General features: G+C 59.9%; 1 protein-coding gene across 1 annotated transcript in view; it reads left to right on the top strand.

The window, feature by feature from the left end:
* The window catches only part of LOC129087769 (contactin-4-like), a 268,769-nt gene that overhangs the window by 209,537 nt on the left and 39,098 nt on the right, over positions 1 to 20,134 (top strand). Inside the window, exon 11 of the mRNA XM_054594798.1 lies at positions 9,759 to 9,886. Within this exon, the coding sequence (XP_054450773.1) occupies positions 9,759 to 9,886 (128 nt within the window). The remainder of the gene's footprint in view (positions 1 to 9,758; positions 9,887 to 20,134) is intronic.

Here is a 20,134-nt window from a genome sequence, read left to right as displayed (position 1 = left end):
ACAATTCAACACCTGGTCCATAATACATCTGTGAGTTGAACACAGATGGTCCCACCTTCGACCTGGCTTCACACGGCTGCCCCTAAATGTCCAGGGACTGAAACCCCTCTGAGAACCCCGTGGCCGAGGGGACAGAGAGAGGGGAAGGACTCGGCAGCTGCCCGGAGATGCGCCCAGCCCGGCTGATGAGCGTGGCCCTACTCCTCCCCTGCCCTCGGAGGAGAAGCTGGTCCGGTGATGCACCATAAACTGGCCAGGAATGTGGCGCGCGGCGATTTACATCCACCACCCATTTTTTCCCAAACCGTGCCAATTTTTACCCGTAACATAAAAGCAACGTGTGACGCTGGAGCCTTGGGAAGAGACCCTTTAGGAGCCGTGGAAACCTTGCAGCATATTGCCTCTAGAAGGACACAGCACCGAAAATTGCAAAGGCACAACTTATATTTTAAAAGTACATTTTACACTTAATTGCGTAAAAGGAAAATGGTTCCTGTCGAATTCTGGCCTCCGTGGGAACGTCACTTTCCAGTAACTTTCAGAGTTCCCGTCCGCCACAGGCCCTTCAGGCGCGGCAGGGTGTCGGCTCCGCGCTGCAGCTGAGATGCTGTGAGCCCTTGCAAATGAGGTTGCGAGAAGGAGCGAGGCGGGCGTGCGCTCTCTTAGCTGCATTTCCTCACGTGCACTTTCCGTTTTGCTGGGGACAGGTATTGAAAAATAACCCTGAAGGAAAAGTCCGGTCTCTGCTCTGCCAGGCACCGCGGCCTAACTGCTGCTCTCACCGACGGCCTGCTGGGCAGGGTGGCGGATTAATTCCACAGACCACCCGATGGGCTCCGCTCTTTCAGCTCGGTTTCCCTCTGCCGTTTGGCCAGTACGAAGTGAATCCCCCTAAACCGCTTTTTGTTCAGGTTTCCTCATTTCTAAACACTGGCCTTGCTATTAACATCAGTTTCTCTTGCATCCATCAGGGTAGCTCAGAAATGCTAATAACCATTCTGCCTCTTATTCCGGGGCCTAGCGCGTGCACTCACACACATGCACACACATGCACACACACTCTCACTCCCAGGCACACACACGCTCAAAAGGGAAATTCCGGACGTGTCCCTTACCCGGCTCTTGTCACCCGCCCAAGGCAAACGTGTCCCGCAAGTCTTTGTCGCTCGACGTCACTTGACCTGACACGCGAGGCACACAGAGCGACGACGCACGCTTAGTCAGGGTGCGTGTTAGCCAATCTCATTTTCTTAATGATTCTCCCATTTGAATATTCCACTACGGTGAGTTCTTTGAAAACAGTTGTTTCCCATTTGGTTTGCTGCTTGAGGTTATCGGTATTTTCAGGATCTCTCTGTTCCTTTCATCATCCTTTCGAGCTCAACCTTTACACGAGAGCCTCCTTGACCAGCTTTTTCAAGAAACGTGGTGCGCTGGTCATCGGAGGACGAGCAGGCGGCAAAGCCGTGTCCTTACAGACAGCAGAATCTGGGCCTGGACTTCTCTTAGCTTTCAGTGGGTCTGGTTCACAATGACCTGTTCTGTCTATCCACCCCCCGCCCCCCCCCCCACACACACTCTTATCAAACTGAGCACCGCGTATCTCAGTTCCTATCTCTGCCTCCGGACCGAGACGCCCTTCAGCCCGAGCCCCGGGTTTCCTTCATCAGCCTCCCCTTGGAACCAGGGAAAAGTCCTCGCAGATGTGGGCTGCTGACTGGAATCAGGCCCACGCACCTGATGCTAGAATGTTCTGTCGCCATGAGACTTGTTTGTTAAAACAGTTCTTGTGGATGGTTTGCCTGAAAAGAATAGAGACTCTTACGTGAAAAGAACTAGCGTTCTTTCCCACCGAGGGAGAGACAGATGGACGAGCCGTCAGGCCCCGGTCTGCATCGGTCACGTGACCCCGGGCTGCGGCCTCGCAGAGGCAGGCCGGCCGGCGGCCAGGACTCGGGAGATCACGGAAACGTCCACACACAGCAGAGCTGCAGGCTCCGTGCCCACGGGAACAGTTCCCCGGGGAGCGAGCGCAGGCAGGGCCTGTAGGAAACAGGAGCGTGGTTTATGCCCCTGCGCGGGGGAAATGTTTGCTGACTTCTCCGCTCCCTCCATTCCCCTTTACGGTTTTGAAACACAGAGGCCTTTGGGAGGCAGGGGCGCTTTCAAAAACTATGCGCGGGGCTGCATGGGGCTGGGGGGAGAACGTCATCATTTGCTTCTGATTTTTAAAGTGCTTCTGACGTCGATCCACGCACCAGAAGGTTAGAAATCAGGGTCTTCATCCCACGAGGCAGCAGCAGCGGCTCTGAAATTTTCGGGACTGAATGGACTTCAGTCCACACGCTCTCTGCGCACCTTGGTGCACGGAAGGGCTGTTTGGGAAGTGGTGAGGACACAGGAGGGCCTGTACGACTTGGGCCCTGGGCCGGGACTCTCTTTGGATAGGGGGGAGACTGAGGAAGTGGACGGGACACCCTTGCAATGTCACGAATGTGCAGTGAAGGGACCTGCCCCGCCAGGGTGAGGCCTGCTCGGTCCTAACGCTGTGCAGGAGCCTGACCCCGGGAACACGGTGGGAACGGAGGCGCGCTTCCCAGAGCGGGCGGGCACCTCTGCGGGTTCCCAGAGGCCGCTGGCGGTGCCAGCCGCAGACACGCACCGGCGCCGGGCGGCGCAGCGCCCTTTCCTTCCCGAGAGCCCCCGGCAGAAGCCCGTCTGGTCCTAGGACGTCTGCACCCGCTTGGAACCCCAGGTCACACCCCTCTTACCAAAGGGAGGCCGGCCTGGCTCGGGTCCTGGCGGGTGACCTCGCCCAGCGGGAGTGCGGTAGCCGGGGTTTGTGTTTATCACATGTATTTGTACTCAGTGTCTGTTTATGGCCGGGGATATTGGTTTCTATCTATAGCAGCCACAGGAAGTTTCCTTGATTCAATTACCTTCATTTTGAACCTTGAGCCATTTAAAGAAAATGTGGTGCCTATTAAGTATGATGATGCAGAAAATAATAGGAGTAAAACCAGTCGTTGCCACTGACGTTTGTTAGGCCCCCCTGTGCGCCACCAACGCCAGCAAGGTGTCACGGATACTGATTTCCTGATTAACCTGCACAGAAACCTTGGGAGATGGGGGTGCTTGTATGCCACCCCCATGTTAGAGGCGGCAGGCTGGGCGCCCGGGCGCCGAGACTTCCCTGGGCTGTGTGTCTAGCAAACACCTGGGCGAGGCGCCCGGGAGCACCCAGAGCTGCGGAAATGGGGCCGCCGGCGGGTGGGGAAGGCCAAGGTCCCGGGACCGTGAAGGTGACGCAGCTAAGGAGCTTCTGTCCCTCCGCAGGGGACAGACACGGTGCGGCCGCGGTGTGCGGGGCAGGCGGGGGCTTCAGGAACGAGCTGGCGCCGACAGGGGTCTTCTCCCGTGTCGGGCAGAGGGGCCCGGAGGGTCCACTGAGCTCTCTGCCCCTGCAGGTGGCATCAGGCTCTGAGGCGACAATCGAAGCGAGTCCGCCGAGGTCCTGCAGGCCCCAGCGGGCTGAGAGCTGGGGACACGGCAACGTGCAAATGTTTTTTCCTAGCAGGGCCGGCCGGTACTGCCGTTTGCGTTCTGGAACTGCCTCTCATTCCTAACGCTCCTCGCCTGGACGGGGGCCTTCCCTCCTGATCAGTCACTGACATTGACTCCAGTCGTCTGCTGACTTGGGGGTAAAGGAACCTTCTCTGATTACCACGGCCGCTCATGTGTGTGTACGTTCTTGGCTTTTGCTCCTCCTGCTTGGAGACTTTAGTCTGAACACAGATTTCTCAATATTAGAAAAAGCAATTTTGACAGCAAAATTAGAAAGGGGAAAAAAAAGCGCTTAATTAGAATCCAGGATCCAGTGTTAAATTCAAGGGCAGCCTCTGCCCCGCGTTTATCACGTGCTTGCTCCTGGCGCTGCGGCGCACGCTCCGACCCGGCAGCCAGCGCCGCTCTACGGAGATTTGCTGTGAACTCCGCCCGCGGTCCCGACGCTGCCCTTGGACACTTCGTTCCCTGCCCCAGGTTCTCAACTGAAAAACTGGACTAATAGTACTTCTCGGCGTGGGTGTGCAGATTAAACGCGGTAATAAGTGCAGGCCCCCAGCAGTGCCCGGCAGGTCGTGGCAGGCGCGCAGGAGACGCCCCCGCGCTCGCGGCGCCCCGTGCTCTGCTCAGCCATTGCGCTGGGTCCTTCGGTCCATTTCTGTCACGTCGTTGTCTTTATTTCCGTTCATTTCTGAAGACAGCTGCCCTTGGTTATTAAACTGTATTTTTTACCAGCTGTTCCAATGTCCTAAGAGGTGGTTACATAACACTGTCTGTGGGCCTTATAGGTTAATAATCTTTTTTTCTCATTATAAAAGTAATATGACTTACCAGGATGCTTTGATAAAAATACTTAAGAGATACAGAAAATAAAATATGTTAGGGAATGCCTTGTAGATTTGTGCTGTAATTATCTCCGGTCATAAGACTGTGGGAGAAAGGAAATCTAAACCTTATATTCATGGAGACAGATCCTGCATAAAGGTAGCAACTGAAGAAACCATTTTAACAAAAACACATTCTTTATTTTATTCCTTTCTCCCCAAGAGGCGGTGTTCCGAGCATTATTTCCTTACCGTGGAAATACGTGAAATTACAAAGGTTTCCCTGCCCCCCTCCCTCCCTGCACCGGCCACTGAGAATAATTAAAACGAACTCTCCCACAGCGGGACCCCCAGGGCCCCGGGCAGACCGGCCACGCCTTGGGCTCCCGTGCCGCCGCTGTCCCAGCCGGCGGCGCAGAGGGCGTGGGAGCTGCCTTGGAGCGGACCGGCTGTGCTCGGCGCTGGGCGGGGCCGCGGGCCGGGCAGATGAGCTCGCAGGCCGCTCGGCGCTTTATCAGCCCCGAGATTTACCACAGAGAGCGAATCTTCTCTCAGGGAACTGTGTCCCCCGGTGTCTGTTCATCAGCGATGTCTCCTGCCACCCCAGGCCACTGGGGCGATCGGTGGCCGGCGGCCTGAAATCGCCCTTTAAGTCGCTCTCTTCCGACTGAACGTCGCCGGAGTCCGCAGGCCGAAGCCCGGTGTTTCTCCAGGGGGCGCAGAGCCGTCCCCCAGGGCTCCGGCGGACTCGCCGCCCACCGCGCGTGGCCACGGAACAGTCTTGGTGCGAATCAGGGTAGTCCATCCTCTCGATCGGGTTGAGAAGGTTCACACGCCTTTTGAAATTAAATACATAAACTCAGGCAAAGTCTAGTTCAAAGTTGGGTTAGTCAGGATTCTCCAGAAAAGCAGCACCTAAAGGCTGTGTGAGGAAGTTTATTACGGGAATCAGGTCACACAGTTACAGAGGCCACGAAGTCCCACGGTGCCACCCGCCGGCTGGAGGGCCAGGCCCCCTGGGCCGTGGTGTGGAGCGAGGTCCACGGCCTGAGAGCCGGGGGCCAGCGGCGGCGGTCACCAGAGTCCAAGAACCGGGCGCGCAGAAGGCCCCAGGCAGGCGGGGGCGGGTGTCCCAGGTCAGCGGGAGAACGGAGCCCCCGCCCTCAGCCTTTGCTCTCTCAGGCCCTCAGAGACCGGCTGAGGACCCCCACCCCGCCGGGTACAGGGGAGAGCCACCTTCGCCCGGTCCCCCAGCTGCCCAGCTCCAACGCCAGCCTCTTTCCCCCGACGCCCTCCCGGGCACACTCGGGAACAGAGGACCACCAGCTGTCCAAGCGTCCCTGAGCCCAGTCGCATATGGGCTGACCCATGAAGGTGACCCACACCGCAGTAAAATGCCATCGGGCTTTTATTGCAATAGCCCGATTCAAACCACACGTGTCCTCTTTGTCCCTTCCCAGCAGAGCTTTGGCGTGTCTGGTGGGCGCCCGCAGCCCCCCGACGCCCGACCCCCGGCCAGCCCTCCTCGTCCCCCGAGGCCTCAGCCAGGGAGAGCGCCCCGCTCGCAGGCCGGCCCCTCCGCGGGCTGCGGGCAGACCCTCCCGTTCCTGAGCTGCGGGTGCGAATCGCCGTCCCTCCGTGGCCACCTCTCGCGCGTCGAAGCTTGGACTGTCCCGCGGATGTCCGTTCAGGAACCCCGTCGTGTGTCGCCTGCAGGACAGGAACGGGGAGCCCCCGTCCCACCTTCCTTTCCCGTTTGTCACAATTAACCAGCAGCGTGTGTAAAACCCCCAGCTGTTTGGCTTGAAAAGACCGAAGCCAACAGGGCCGTGGCCTTCCCCTGGCCCCAGGACGCGGGGCTTGCCCCGTGCGCCCAGCCCCACCCTGTCTCCTGCGGCGTAGGGACCCCTGGTTCGGGGCGCCCGACGGACCCGCCCTCAGCCTGGGCCCCGCCGGGGAGCCAGAGCCGCACCGCCCGCACAGCGCCTGCGAGGGCAGCGGGCCCTGTCAACCGGGCGCAGAGCTTCACAGTCCGCGACCCTCCCTGGTGAGGCGCGGGCCTGGTCCGTCACACGCAGGCTCTCGGCTCCCAAACTTGTTTCCTGGAACTGGCTGTGCACAAAACAAAGAACACATCTGTCAGGATGGTTGAGATATTTTTCAAAAATTACACGTAATTTTAAGTGAGTTGTGTTATCCCTGACCTAACAATAGGAAAGATGATTTAAAATCTAACTGAACCTCGGGACACGTCCCCGTTTGCGTGTTGAAAGGTACTCAGTGACCCACCATTTCCCCCGCTGCGGGGGCTCCCGTGCAGAAAAACCTCAGGTCACTGTGTGGGGACGACCCTCCCCCACCGGGTGATAGGATGTTGCGGGGTTGGCAGCTTTTGTCCTGTTACTAAAGCCCCAACAAGGGAGGATCAGCACTTTTGAGGCCCAGCGCCCCCAGGCCGGTTTTGATCTGCAGGACTGGCCAGGCCAGCTCTCCGGTGGCTGTCACCAGAGATCCCATTTATCTCCCAGTTCCGGGTGTGCCCCTGCCCTCCGCGGACCTGAGGTCTCCGAGTGACAGCGTGGAATGCCTGCTTCCCTGGGCAGCGGGTCACTCGCTCTGTTGTGACTTGACGACCTCTTTCGTGGAGGAAAAGCGCGTCCTCTGTCACGCTCTTTTTCTCGCTCCTGCCGCTTTATCACTTTCGAGGTGCGTCCGATGCCGTCAGTGATTCTAGAAGGGCCGCGGCGGGCCGGGGGCCGCCTGTGCCAGCCGGGGGCGGGTCGACGCTCTCAGTGCTTTCTGTCCGACTCGATCGCTGTTCATGTGTTCGGACGAGCTCGAAGTGCACCATCAAGCTATTGGAGCTCCAGGTCAGTCATAGCCTGAAAGGGGGAAGCTAAAATGAAATGGAAAGTTCCAGATCTCATCAGGAAACAAACACAAAAACAAAACTACCCTGGCATTGCATTCAGGCCCTATATTCACGGGAAAAAATAATGAATGTAGAAATATTAGTCACAAAACCCTTTTTCTAAGTTGATTTAAGATCTAACTGAAAAGGAAGCGAGTATCCATATATTAGTGTTGAGCTGCATTTCAAAAGTTCTTCAAGTTAGTCCCAATTAGCACCGCAAGATGAAATGCTAGCTTTGTAACTAATTTGTCACTTATAAAGATCCTAGGTAACATGTTAAAAACAGAACGTCGTTGTATACTTAGCCTTTATCTGCAGAAGGAGGTAGCCAGACGTGTATGACACGCCCGAGCACGAAGAAAGACCAGGCCAGTTTCCCCTTCTCAGAAATCCCCGCTGATTCCCCATGAGGGAGCTTATCAGTCTTCCAGCAGCGAGTTCTGCGGCGGAGCCTTCACGGGACCGCGGGAGGCACCCACCCCTCCTGCTGCTTCCCTGCCGCCGCTGCCTGAGCGTGTCCAGTCACCTGGGACCCGACGAGTCCAGCTGTGCGGGCGGAAAACCCGATTTCTGACCTCTTACTTGATCGGTCCCTACAACGGGGCACCAGTTACGTAGGGAAGGTTGTGCCCTCACAGATGCCGTCGGCGTCTGCCTCGCCGCGCCCCGCCCCTCCCCCTCCACTCCCCTCGCCGTCTCTCCGTCCCTCTGTCCCTCCGTCCCACTCTCAGGCCCGGTGCGCCTCGGCCTGGCTTCTCCGAGGCACGCTTCTCCTCCACGTCCCAGCCGAGGCGCCTGCCAGCATCGCCAGATCCCCCTGTCCGAAGTCAGCCGTTCCGAGGATGAAGAGCGTCCTCAGGCAGCGCCTGTGTCAGTGGCACGCCCGTCCCCGGCCCCGTCGCCGTGGCAGGAGAGGAGGAGGAGCAGTTCCGGGAGGTGCAGTCTGCGCACGCTGTGCCCCGGGCTTCATGGACCCGGAGGGACTGCGTCAGGGTCAGCCTGCCGCCCGGGGGCCCGGCCCCGCTGCCCGCCTGCGACACACGCCCACTCTCCCTCAGCAGAGCCACTTACCACTGGCTTCCTCAGTCACTGCTGCCCGTGGCGAGTCATCCCAAGTGCTGGCCCAGGAGCTGGACTCCTGAGACCAGTGTGGCCCCCGCCTCGGGGAAGTGGATAGCCATGTGCTGAGAGAGCGGACGCGCACACAAAACCCCTAGGCTGTGGCTGCAGGGAAACCCTCGCCGGCAGCGGGAGTCTGGGGAGGCCTGGAAGGGAGGCCCATCTCAGCCAGGGTCCCGGAGACGGGGTCGGGGGGCAGCTGCGTCCCGACGTCAAGGCAGCAGACAGCGCGCAGGGAGGCCAGGGACAGGGATTCGCACTCTCCAGAGACGTGCAGGAGGGCAGGGCACCTGCAGCGCCCTCAGCGAGACATCAGAAGGACAGAGGGTCAGCAGGAGAGGCGGAGGCGACCCCTCAGGTCTCGTGGGCTCCAGGAAGGCCTTCCTTCTGCAGGCGGGGGCGAGCCCGTGGCTGCGCTGGGCTGCAGAGCGAGGGACGCGGCGTCTGATCGGTGTTTCCCAAGAGCAGCCGGCGGTGGACAGAGGGGGCCTCGGAGGGGCCAGGGCAGGACAGGCAGGCTGCGTGGCAGGCCGTCGTGATGGGCGCAGGGAAGCGGGAGGGGGGGGGAGGAGAGGGGGGCGAGCCGCAGGGTGTTGGGGGTGTGAAGGGCACAGGGGAGGCTGGGCAGGCGGCGCCCGGGGAACTGCCCGGGCGCCAGGCTTGAGTCTCCGGCAGCGTCCAGGCCGCGCTGCCTTGTCTTCTCCGTCCTCCTCTCCCGCGGGGAACGGGCTCCTCGAGAGCCCTTCGTGGTCCAGCTTCCGAGCCTGGCGGAGACGGTGCCACCTCCGGCCTGCCAGGCGCTGGCCACGTGTCCCCGGTCATGGGCGCCAAGATACGCTGCCCACTCTGCTGCTCTGCCCAGGGCGCACCGTGTTGTGGACTATTTTAACTTTTTAAGCTTCAGTCCTTTCCTTGCCTTCAAAAGGCATGCGTTCTCTGACGTACATACTTCAGACGTAAACATGCTTAACAATACCTCGCTTCATTTCAGCCTCTCACATGGAAGAAAACACTTTGGACAAAAGCGCATCGAGTCGCCCATCAACGGGTTTTCTCTCCTTCCCCATTAGCAGTTTCCGGACAAACGGAGCGGCGCTGATGATCAGCCTCCCTTCGTGGAACGTGGTTAGGGCCGCCGGGAAGGAGGGACGTGCAGGGCGTGGTGCCAGAAGGACATAAAGCACTAAATAAGTCCCACAGCCTAGCTGCGTGCATGCGTGCGTGTGCGCGTAGGAAAATGCCCTCAATACAGATGAGACGGCCCAGCGAGGCAGCCGTGATCCACAGTTCGGAAGATGACAAACTTACCCGTTTGGGTTTATTTGCTTTGATTTCAGAATTACGTTTTCTGACGACGGAAGCCTCAGAATCGTGAACGTGACGAAAGCCGACGCCGGGAGCTACACCTGTGTGGCCACCAACCACTTCGGCACAGCGAGCAGCACCGGGAACCTGGCGGTGAAAGGTACGGGCGCGCCCGGCGAGCGCGCGGGGGACCCGCGTGGCTTTGCCTCCAGGGACAGGGCCGGGGGAGGCGGCGTCCCCCGCGTCAGCACAGGCAGGTACCGTGGTAACTAAATTAATTCCTCAAGGCCGCCAGGATGGGCAGGATGGGAGCAGTGATCCTCGGCAGGCGCGGGCGGCGCGGGCGGTGGGAAGGCTACCTTGTTCCTGAGTCGCCGGTGCAGTTCTGAGAGTCCCCGCAGTCGGGCCTGTTACGGGTTTGGAACGAGCGTTATCGCCGGTCCCTTTGCTAAATTTCTTTCACGTCTCCTCAGATTGGAAATTCGTGTCTCGAAACGCTGTGCTAACAAGTCTAAAACCCGCGACTCAAATACTATTTTTAGCTGACGTTGTTTAAACGACACTGACAACTTATAAAGGCGCCGTCCAGGGTCTCCGGAGAGATGGAGGCGGGTCATCCTGGTGCTAATAAGGGGCTCCAGTCTCCTCCCGCCGACCCCGTCGGTGTCAAGGAAATAAAATGTGGGCACACCCCTCAGCCTGGGGGCGTCATCGCTGAGGAGAGAACCCCCCGATCCCCCGCTCTCAGTGCACAGCGGGCAGCTATGCCGCGCCCCTCCCCCCTTTCCCCTCCCCCTGCCCCACGGACGGGCTGGGCGGGGACCCGAGAGGGGTGGGGTTTAAGGTGCGTGTTATTTGCATTTCTGTCACTGTATGTCGCCCTCCTCCCACAACGTGTGAGCAGAAGGGGTCTTGGCGACAATCTGACCGAGGGACCTGAAGCTCAGGGGGGACCTTCTGAGGGACTCTCAGTGCGTCTTAGGAAAACGCTGGTTTTCCGTTCATGGCAAGGATTTTTTTAAATCTCCTTTAAAAACAGCCCTGGCTGGTGGGGCTCAGTGGACTGAGCGCCGGCCTGTGAACCCAAGAGTGGCCAGTTCGATTCCCAGTCCAGGCACAGGCCTGGGTTGCGGGCCAGGTCCCCAGTAGGGGGCACGCGAGAGGCAACCGCACACTAATGTTTCCCTCTCTTTCTCCCTCATTTCCCCTGTCTAAAAATAAATAAATAAATAAATAAATAAAATATTTAAAATCTCCTTCAAAAACATATTTCTGGAAAGAATGAGTCGGTGTCCAGAAAAGTGCTAAGTACGCCCTGTTATGAGAGCGCATGCGAAGCCGTGACATCGGTGCATGAAGGTTGGGAAACGGACTTAACCACGACTTTCAAGGGCGTTTGGTGCCTTCGGGAGAGACCTTAGAGGGCCACGTGGCTGCCCCACCTGTGCGGGGGGCGCATGATTGGCCGAGGCCCACGACCGCTTTGAAACTGAAGTCCCCGCGAAGGCAGCAAAGGGAAGGGCCGGGCAGGGAGAGCCAGGCCAGCGGACGGCAGAGGCGAGCAGGGACCAGCCGGGACGCGCAGGACGTGCCCCCGGCAGGTGGCGCTCTGCCTGCCGGCCTCCCCACAGGGTCCCCTGGGTCTCACCTCCGTCTTCCGGAGGAAGCGGGGGAAGGAAAGAGCGACGGGCCGCCTGTGGTCAGACTGCGGGGCGCCGCAGTCCCGCTACCGCGGGCGCGGTCACAGGCCTGGTGGGGGCGCGGGGTCTTGACACCGTCAGTGCGCGGGGGAAGCGTGCGCGCGCACGTGGGCGCGGAGGGGCCTCTGGGTCCCTGGGGAGGATGTGAAGAAACTGGCCCCGGAGCCCAGGGGCACGCACACCGGTTCTGGCTCGCGTGAACTGTGCCGAGGGCCGCCTCGCGGAGTCCCGCGCCGGAGTGCGGGAGCCCCGCCTCCCCTGCGACGGAGCTGCTGTACCCCAAGAGGCCCCAGCTCAGCCCAGAAACCTGCAGGGGCACCCGGGTGTCAGAGAAGGCGTCGCTCTAGCCGCAGAAGGAGCCTGTGTTCGTTTTGATCTCCTGGGATGTGGGGGTGGAGACACCATCAGAACACGTCACAGTTGAGGCTCGTAAAAACCCAGTTCTCGCCCTCCCCGCCCCCAGGATGGGGACGGAGGCTGAAGATAGTGTCCGCCGCGGAGGGTCCGGCAGGCAGGGAGGCGCAGGACGGGACGAGTCCCCCGCGCCAGGCACAGGAGGGCGGCGGCCGGTCTCGGGCAGGCAGCCCCCAAGTGGGTGCGCGTTCAGGCTCCGCGCGAGCGAGCGGCTGCCGCACCGCAGACCTCGGGCAGCAGAGAGACGCCCGGGGCTCTTGATTATCATCCAGCCGTCGGTCTCTCTGCCTTTTACTGATTGCACTTTTCAAGCTGGTTATAGTGTATTTGAGGTGTGGGTTTGCGGTTTTAGTCGGAAGCAGGAACAGTTCTCAAGTCAGACCCCCCGGCGGACACGTTCAGAGCTCGGCGGAGGGCCAGCCGCGTGCCCGCGCGGTGCTGTCCCCGATAGTGCGTTCCCGCGTCAGGTCCGAGGTGGCGCTTTGCCCGGACGCAGCCTGGGCTCTGCAGGTTTCACGTGACAGGTATTTTTAAGTAGCTGTCCTAGAGAAAAGGCACTGAGAGCCTTTGTCTTGGGTGTGGCTTGGCCTGGTAACTAGCAATGGGGACCCACCTGCCATCGATGGCCTCCTGGCCTCCGAAAGAAATGAAAGGTGTTAAGTTATGGCTGCTGTTGCCATAGTTACCATGCTGCACTACATCCACAATGACCTTGACTAGCTCTGTTGCTGGTGGCACCAGAGGACACACTGAGGAGCCCTGGCCCCCCTCCCAGAGCTCTGCACTGAGCAAACTAAGGCTCAATGGGGCGCTTCGCAGAAACCCAGGTCCCCTAGGTCTCACCGCTGCCCCCATAAATCTGCAACCTGAACGAGGAGGCCTGAAAAAGGCACCTTTTTAATAAACACCCTTGTTGACCCTCGTACCCAGCAAAGTTTGAAAATATTCCGTTTTCAGGGGTTGACAAACTATACCCCCAGGCGGAATCCGGGGGGCCACCTGGTTTTGTGTAGCTCAGGAACTAAGAGGGCCGTCCATGCGCTTAACTGGTTGAAAATAAAATTTCAAAAATGGGACATTTGCGGACATGAAAGTGTCATGAAATCCCAGCGCCCGTACACGCGGCCTTGGTGGGGGGCGCGGCCGCACCCCTTGTTTGCGCTGCGACAGGAGCTGAGCCAGCAGGGCAGAGACCGTGTGACTGATGTGTCCCTACATGGCATCCTCAGTTTTGCCTCTTGACCAGCAAAGCCTAAAGTGTGCACTTCTCACCCCGTTACAGGGGGAAAAAAGATTAGCTGATCCCTTCTCACGAGCGGTTCCCTTCCCCAGAGAGGTCCTGAGAGCGCGGTCCAAGGTGCAGGCCGCCGGGCCCCGCACGCCGGCCGGGGCCCCGCAGGCCGGAGCCGCTCGCCCTTCCGAGTCTGACTGCAAGCCAGGGTTCGTGGGGAGGCTTCCGCCCCAGGACCTTGGCCTCGCCCCCGTGTCCAGGGTTGACCTCCGTCCTCCGCTGTTAAGTGGGAAGCTGGAGGAGTGGGAAGCTGGAGGCGCGGTGGTCGGTCGCTGGGCGAGAGAGGGGAGAAACACGGCGCAGCAGGCGGAGGAGGAGCGCGTTCAGTTGGACTCTCCAGGGCCTGCACGGGCCTCACGCCGCCACCGGACAGGGCTGCTGGGCCAGCGACAGCCTCAGAGCACACATCACTTGGCCCGGGGGCTTCGGGGCTCTCGTCCCCTGTCTCCCCTCCGTCACCAGCCTAAACCGGCTGCCTGGTCCCCGCCCAGCTCCCACCGCACTCAGGCAGCGGCCTGTCCTCCACTAACACGTTTTTTCTTTTGAAGGTGTCCTATATACAAACTTTACCCTAATTTCATCTGGACATTTCTTTTTTCTTATTCTGTTTGTTGAACTTTTGATTTGGGGCGCAGACGTACTCTTACAGTGAGAAAGAACAGGGCTTTAACGATCAAAGATGGAGAAGCAGGTCCTCAGTGGGAGGGCCGCAGGCTCTCCCGACCTGCGGAGACCCTGCGCCCTCGCCCCTCCCAGCGGGGGGACGGGCGCCCGCGGCCTCCGGCACAGCTCAGGGGCGTCCTCGCTGCCGGGGCTTGCGCCCCGCGGCCACTCCCCCCCCTCGCCCCAGTGACTGTTTACGTGTGGGAGAAAAGACGCCGTCGCGTGCATGCATAAAGCAGCCAGAGAGGAAGTCCTAACCAATGCAGAGTGTCCGTAGCATTTCTGCACTGAAGTGTATCACACTCCTCCTGCTTCAGCTGTTGGACATGGAGAAACGTCGACCCTTCCACGCACGGTATGACCGACACAGCAACGCAGAGTCTTTCCAGTGGGAACGCGTTTGAAAACGCGGCTGGAGCAGCCCGCATCGCCCACGTAAGGTCACCGTGTTCGGCTGGGGCTCCATCGGAAGTCGGGGTCCGGCAGTGACGCTTGGCTGCTAACCCACCAGAGCTGCTTTCCACATCGGCCCTTACATCAGAATACATTTCAACCTAATTACAGGTCTTCCACTGGAACCAATTATTGCTTGGTGGTAATTAAGGGTCTTTCTAATAAGTTAAATGCAAATCCTGACCCAAGGCATCTGGAATCGGAAGAGAGGGCTGTTTGTTAGAAGGGCTAAATGCTCATTATGATAAGGCCTCTGGGACGGGGGCAGTGGCCAGGGTATGTCTCACACGAGACCCTGTCGGATCTGACACCGGCCACAGTGCGGGTGGCCCCAGTTAGCTGGGACGGGAGGCTCCTGTAAGGAGGGAGCTAAGGGCGCCTCTTGCCCTTCCCGGGCTCACGGAGCGTGATGCAGCCCGGGACTCTTCCTACCAAAACGCGCAGCCACGACCTGGATGAAACAGAGTGTAATTATTCCCCCTGACAGTCGTGTGAGCCCTAATGAGCGCCCCATCGATTGAGCAAAGAGTTTGCCCTTGGCAATTTCAATCAGGGGTGAAACCATCCCCTGTTCGTCTAATTTTCTCTGTGAAAGAGCCGCTCGCCTTTCGTAGCACCAAGGCTGAGGTTCACGAAGACTGCGCCGCGCGCTGTGCACGCCGGCGGCAGCCTGCCCGCCGCGTCCCGCCCTTGGTCTGGAAGGAAGGTGTCGCCCCTTCTTGGCCGTGGCTGGGTCCCGCCACCAGAAGGGCCCTGCCGAGGGCTCTTCCCTTCCTTGCTTCTGGCGGCAGAAACACACTCTGGGCTGACGAGCCTTTGCGGAAACCTCAGCCTCCCCAGCAGGCAGGGAAGCGCACGTTTAAGCACCAGGGTGCTTTGATTTTTTTTTAATGTGCATGTGAGACTGGCAAAAGATCAGCATCTAGCAAAGCCACTGTTGGGGAAAAAGCAAGGAAAATGGTGGCGAGCAGGTGACGTGGAAGACGTGCGAGCCTGCGGCCCAGCAGCCCTGTTTCTGGGTGTTTACTCCGGAGGACGCCGCCCGGGTTCTGCGTTAACCTTGCAAACGCGTTTGCCACGTTATCATTTGTCGGGACAAAAACACACGACAGCAACGTAAAGAACAACGCATATGGCATTGTCTTATATATGCAAGCGAGATGACTTAATACGAAATTAGGAGCAGAAGATAAACCCAGCGCCTGCAGAAACACAGACATGCACGTGCAACGTAAACCCTCACGCACACCAGCGGGTGTGAGGGGTGGCCGCTAGCGAAGCCTGTTAGCTCTGCCGGTAATATTTTATTCAAGTAAATTTGTAATGTGTATGCAGAGCGGGAAAGGTTGGAGGTCTGTGAAAAATGGTAACGGCCGTTCACTGCAGAACTGGGAGCATAAGTATGGGTAAACCAACAATGTATAGCTTTCTATGCAGACTACCTGTAATTAGAACGAAGACCTCAGGTGCGACTTCTCCTAGGCGTCTCCTAGGGGTCCCCTAGGGGCGTGACGGTCAGAGTCGCGGGGACAGCGCCCGAGTTTGCGCGTCTCTCCCGGATGCGGCCGGCTGGTGACTACCAGCGACACTCAGCCCACTGATCCATACACTCCCTTCGAAGGAAAACACTCTGCCATAGAAGGAAATCAATGGCTTATTGCCTAATGAGCACTTATCAATCAAAATAAACAAAACAAACAAACAAAAAAGACAAACAGAAGACAACTCTTTGGTTTCATTAAACCCGAGGCCCATAATTACTCTCTTTTCCGGCAATTGGAGGAGACGTGGGTTGTACTGATTCCGTTTAATTGGACTTATTACCACAAGCCGATAATAAGAAGGATATTGAAGATATCCATCTGGCTGGCACGGAAGCCCCCCGCGCACCATCCGTCACGGCCGCCGCAGGCCGCGCCGACTGCCTCGTTCCAGCTGTTTTACAAGCGTGACTCGGTCGGCTCCAGAGGTGGTGCCGCCTTTGCGCAGCAGGGGTCGATATTAAAAGGCATAGATCTCCGGCCCACCTCGGCCACCGCTGAGGACACCCCCAGCTCGATTAAAGTTACCTGTTTCTCCAGTGCATAAATAAAAGTCCGCCACCTTCTCATGCCTCTCTTTTTGGGGGACGTCTGTCATCTTCCATGTTGCCTCTGAGCCACCCCCACTGCCGAAAGGCGGGGAGGGTTTACGTCGAGCTTCTCCGTCCATCCAGCGTCGAAAGAGCAGTGTGGTCCGTTTTCAGCGCGGGCAGGTCTTCTTTTTGTGTCATTTCCAAAGCTGAGATGGGTATTGAATGGCTCATTGTGTAATAAAAAGGAAGTGAAAGGAAGCACTTACATCTTTTGGCCGTAAGTACTGGGGCATCCTGTGGTTTGAGACGGATGCTCGGTCGCGCAGAGGGGTTTTCTGTGGATGCCCCCCTCTCTCGGCAGCACGGGGGGGGGGGGCGGTGTCTGTGTGTGCACGTGCGCACAGTCACCCACCTGTTTGTGTTTTCAAGGTGGTCCATGGGGGACGCCCACCCTGGTCCCAACTCTGTGAAGAACAGTTCGGTCTTTTACAAACGCTGAGCCAGAGGAGAGACGTGCGAGGGCGGCTGTGGCGTCTGGCCTTCCCGTCCCCGCGCTCGCGTCCGGGAGCAGGAGGGCGGGGGCTCCCCGCGGGGTCGCCCCGGGAGCCGTGGCAGAGTTGCTCAGGTGGTCCCAGGCAAGCCGATCGGAGCAAACCGCCTGGAAGACCGTGGGCCTTTAGGTTAAGCCCGGAGCTGGGCCAAGACGGAAGCGCGTTCATTCCCCTTTCCCTCATCTCTCTCTGGAGGACTCCAGCGAGAGCCACTTCGGAAAGGTCAGCGCGGCCGTCGCGGCCACTGCCAGGGCTCAGGGCGAGGCCTGGCTGCAGGGGCGGCGACGCGGGCAGAGCCTTGGCGCCTCGGTGGCCTGTGCGTGGCCTCCAGTGCTTCGCCCAAGTCAGTCAGGGTGCCCAAGGACGGGAGACAGTGCTCGGTGAAAGCAGGCGCCGCCGGCTTGGGGAATTCCCCAAACTGGAAACCGCGTCACCCACCCGCCTGTGAGCTCGCCCTCCTGGCTCTGCGTCGCAGGCCCGCTCACGGGCAAGCGCAGCTTGGATTCTGCCCAGAAGGGCAGGGCCCAGAGCATCCAGTCGGACGTGCCTGTCTCCCCTAGGCCTTCCCAGGCCACGCCCACACCTCTCCGGCCGTCGCCGGCATTGGCCTCCATCCACTCTGCCCCCGGCCGAGGTGGGACCCCTGGTCACCATGCTGCCGGAGCTCCTTGATGGGCAAGACAACGGGGAAGCAGTTACAGAGGCCAGCGCAGGTGCCGAGGGGACTCCGTGCGGCGGGCCAGCTGTGCGGGCGTGGTCCAAACGCACAGAAGGCATGGAATCCCCTGCCCTCGGGACGCCGGGGCCCATGGGCCACAGCCTCAGAACTGCCCAGGCGTCCCTGCATACGTCTGCGCCGCGGTCCCTGCCCTGGACCTGCTGAACCAGGCCCTGGGGCTGAGGCCCGGCACGGGCCGTGCTCACCGGCTCCCCCGGGGGAGGCCCACGTGGGGCAGAGGCGCCGGAGCCGAGGCCGTTCTTTGTGTTCAGCAGGAGGAGGAGCGCTCACACGAGGAGCCTGTGCAAAACCAGTGCCCTGCTCGTTGCTGGTGATGGCCGGTGGCAGCTGGATGCGGGCTCTGGGGAAACCACAGGACGCGTCCGGCGGGAGTGGCGGCCTGAGTGGCCGGCACGGCACCTCGAGGCCCTTGGGCCCCGGCGGGGCCTGCTCCGTGGACTTGGGCACACGCTGGCCGCTGCGCGCTCTGAAACGTTCTCGCTCTCGGCGTGTGCGGTTTTGAGCACGTACCTCTGCCGCTGCGCGAAGCACGCCCCTGGGTGGGATTCTGTCACGTCGGCTTTGTTTTCTTATTTCAGTCTTTCTGGTTCGTTCTCCCAGCGTGAATGTATCCATAATCAGCAGTGCAGTGGGGGTTGAAAAGGTTATTCTGCTAATTATGAGTAATAGAGTCTTAAAATAGAGCCCCGTGAAAGAATTTCTCCTCCCTGTAATAACGTGCTGGAATTGGAGGGGGTTCAGTGAACGATACCTTTGTCCATTGCCTGCACTTTAAGCCCTTGAGAGGCGGTCACGGCCGCCTGGCCGACGGCCGTCCGGCGCCAGCTTTGTCACCGACGCAGCTGAGAGCGGAGGCTGTGGGTGGGCGCCCAGCACGGAGGACTGCCTGCCACGGCCCCCCACCCCCGCAGGCCGTGGCCTCAGGCCTCCCTCGCTGCGGGCGGGTGCAGTCCGACAGGGGGGCGCGCCGCCCGCCCCGCCAGCCACAGGTCGGCGCCGTTCTCCCCCGCACTCGTTGGTTAAGGAGCCGGGCCTGAGGGAAGGACAGAGAGTGGGGGTGTCGACCCACCCGGCGTGTCTCCGCATCCACTCCAGACCAGAGCTCATAAACGGGGGGCTCGTGGAGCAGACGAAGCGAGCCGCAGGCCTGCTGTGCGGCGCGAGCCCGTGCGAGCCCCGGGCGGAACGCTTCGGGGCGGGCTCGTGTGTCCTGTCCGTGGACCCCAGGCCTCGTCGTTGCCGCTGCTTCCTGCCTCTGAGCCCCACGGGTGTGCCCCCCGCGGGCCCTCAGCGAGCAGCGGGTGCGCGGTAACGCGTGGGTCCCCTCGCTCTGAGGAAGAGGCCAGCCTTTTGATTGTTTCCAATTTTTAAACTGTCCAGCCGTTGGAAACGGAGCGTGTTGGGGACAGGAGAGGACAAGAAAGGGGCTCCCTGCCGCCTCCCTATCTGCAGTTCTGTTCATGACCGACCCCCGCCCCCGGCCCCGCCGAATGGGCGTTTCTCGGCCAGGTCCCTCCATCATCAGTGGGGACAGAGACTCGGTTATCTCAGTGGACACTGGCCGTTTCGGGCGCAGCCGGCAGTTCATTGGGACAAGGAAACACAAGTCGTTATCTTTGAAAAATCTGAAGCGCATTGAGGCGGGTGTCCCCTCTCACCAGGAAACAAATTAGCCCTGTCCCTAGCGAGGCGCTGCCTCTCCCCCCGCTCCCTGGGGAGCCCTGTCAGCTGCCCGAGAAGCAGCGCGAGGGTGGGTCCACGGGGCAGAGGTGCTGGTCGCGGAAATGCCCGTGGACCGGTTTCCTCATTTTGACGAATATTTCCGATGGATCGGACTCATGCGTTTCCATGACGAGATGCGTGCCAAGCTCCAGCTCCAGAGAGCAGGGCGCCATCCGCCAGCTGAAATCGCGAGTGTGTGGGGCCATTCGGGAAAGTTCTGTGGCTGAAGGGAAAGCCATACGTTGCGGACAAATGGCCTTACCCTGGCTTGCCTGTCTTCGTGGGCTCCCTGCCAGCCCGGGCGGCGTTGTAGTTCAGCTTTAGCACAAAAGGAGAGACAGAGAGAGAGCAGGCAAGAAAAATAATAAAACAGCAGACAACTTGCTGTGTTATAAAGGTTGTGAATAGTAGAAAACTTGAGACGATATAACCTCCTTTTTCTGGATTCTGAGGGTAAGGCAGGCTTGCGGCCGGGCGGGAGGATCCGGCACCGAGGCCCTGCCGGCCTGGGCCCCGGGCCCCGCTCGGTCCCCGCCAGTCCTCGCAGCGGGTGTGTGCAAACACTGTAGCTGGCTTATTTCCTGTGCCATCTGACACTACCATTTTATTCAAGTAAAGGAATCCGTGGCCCAGTAGCCGCGAGGAGACGACACTGGCCGCTTTAGGTGGCAGGGAACACACGCAGCCTGGACCGAGTGCGGCAGACAGGAGCGGGCGGGGAGGCGCGGCGCAGGAAGGCCGCGCGGCGGGCGCGCTCCGGGAACCCGCTGGTGCCGGCGGCCGCAGGCCGGCCCCGTCCGA

Source organism: Pteronotus mesoamericanus, unplaced genomic scaffold (genome assembly GCF_021234165.1).
Source record: "Pteronotus mesoamericanus isolate MK-2021 breed Mesoamerican mustached bat unplaced genomic scaffold, CSHL_Meso_final scaffold_533, whole genome shotgun sequence".
In the NCBI taxonomy this organism is placed as follows: Eukaryota; Metazoa; Chordata; class Mammalia; order Chiroptera; family Mormoopidae; genus Pteronotus; species Pteronotus mesoamericanus.
Note: the sequence above shows the minus strand (reverse complement) of the source record. Positions and strands in the feature narration are given on the sequence as shown.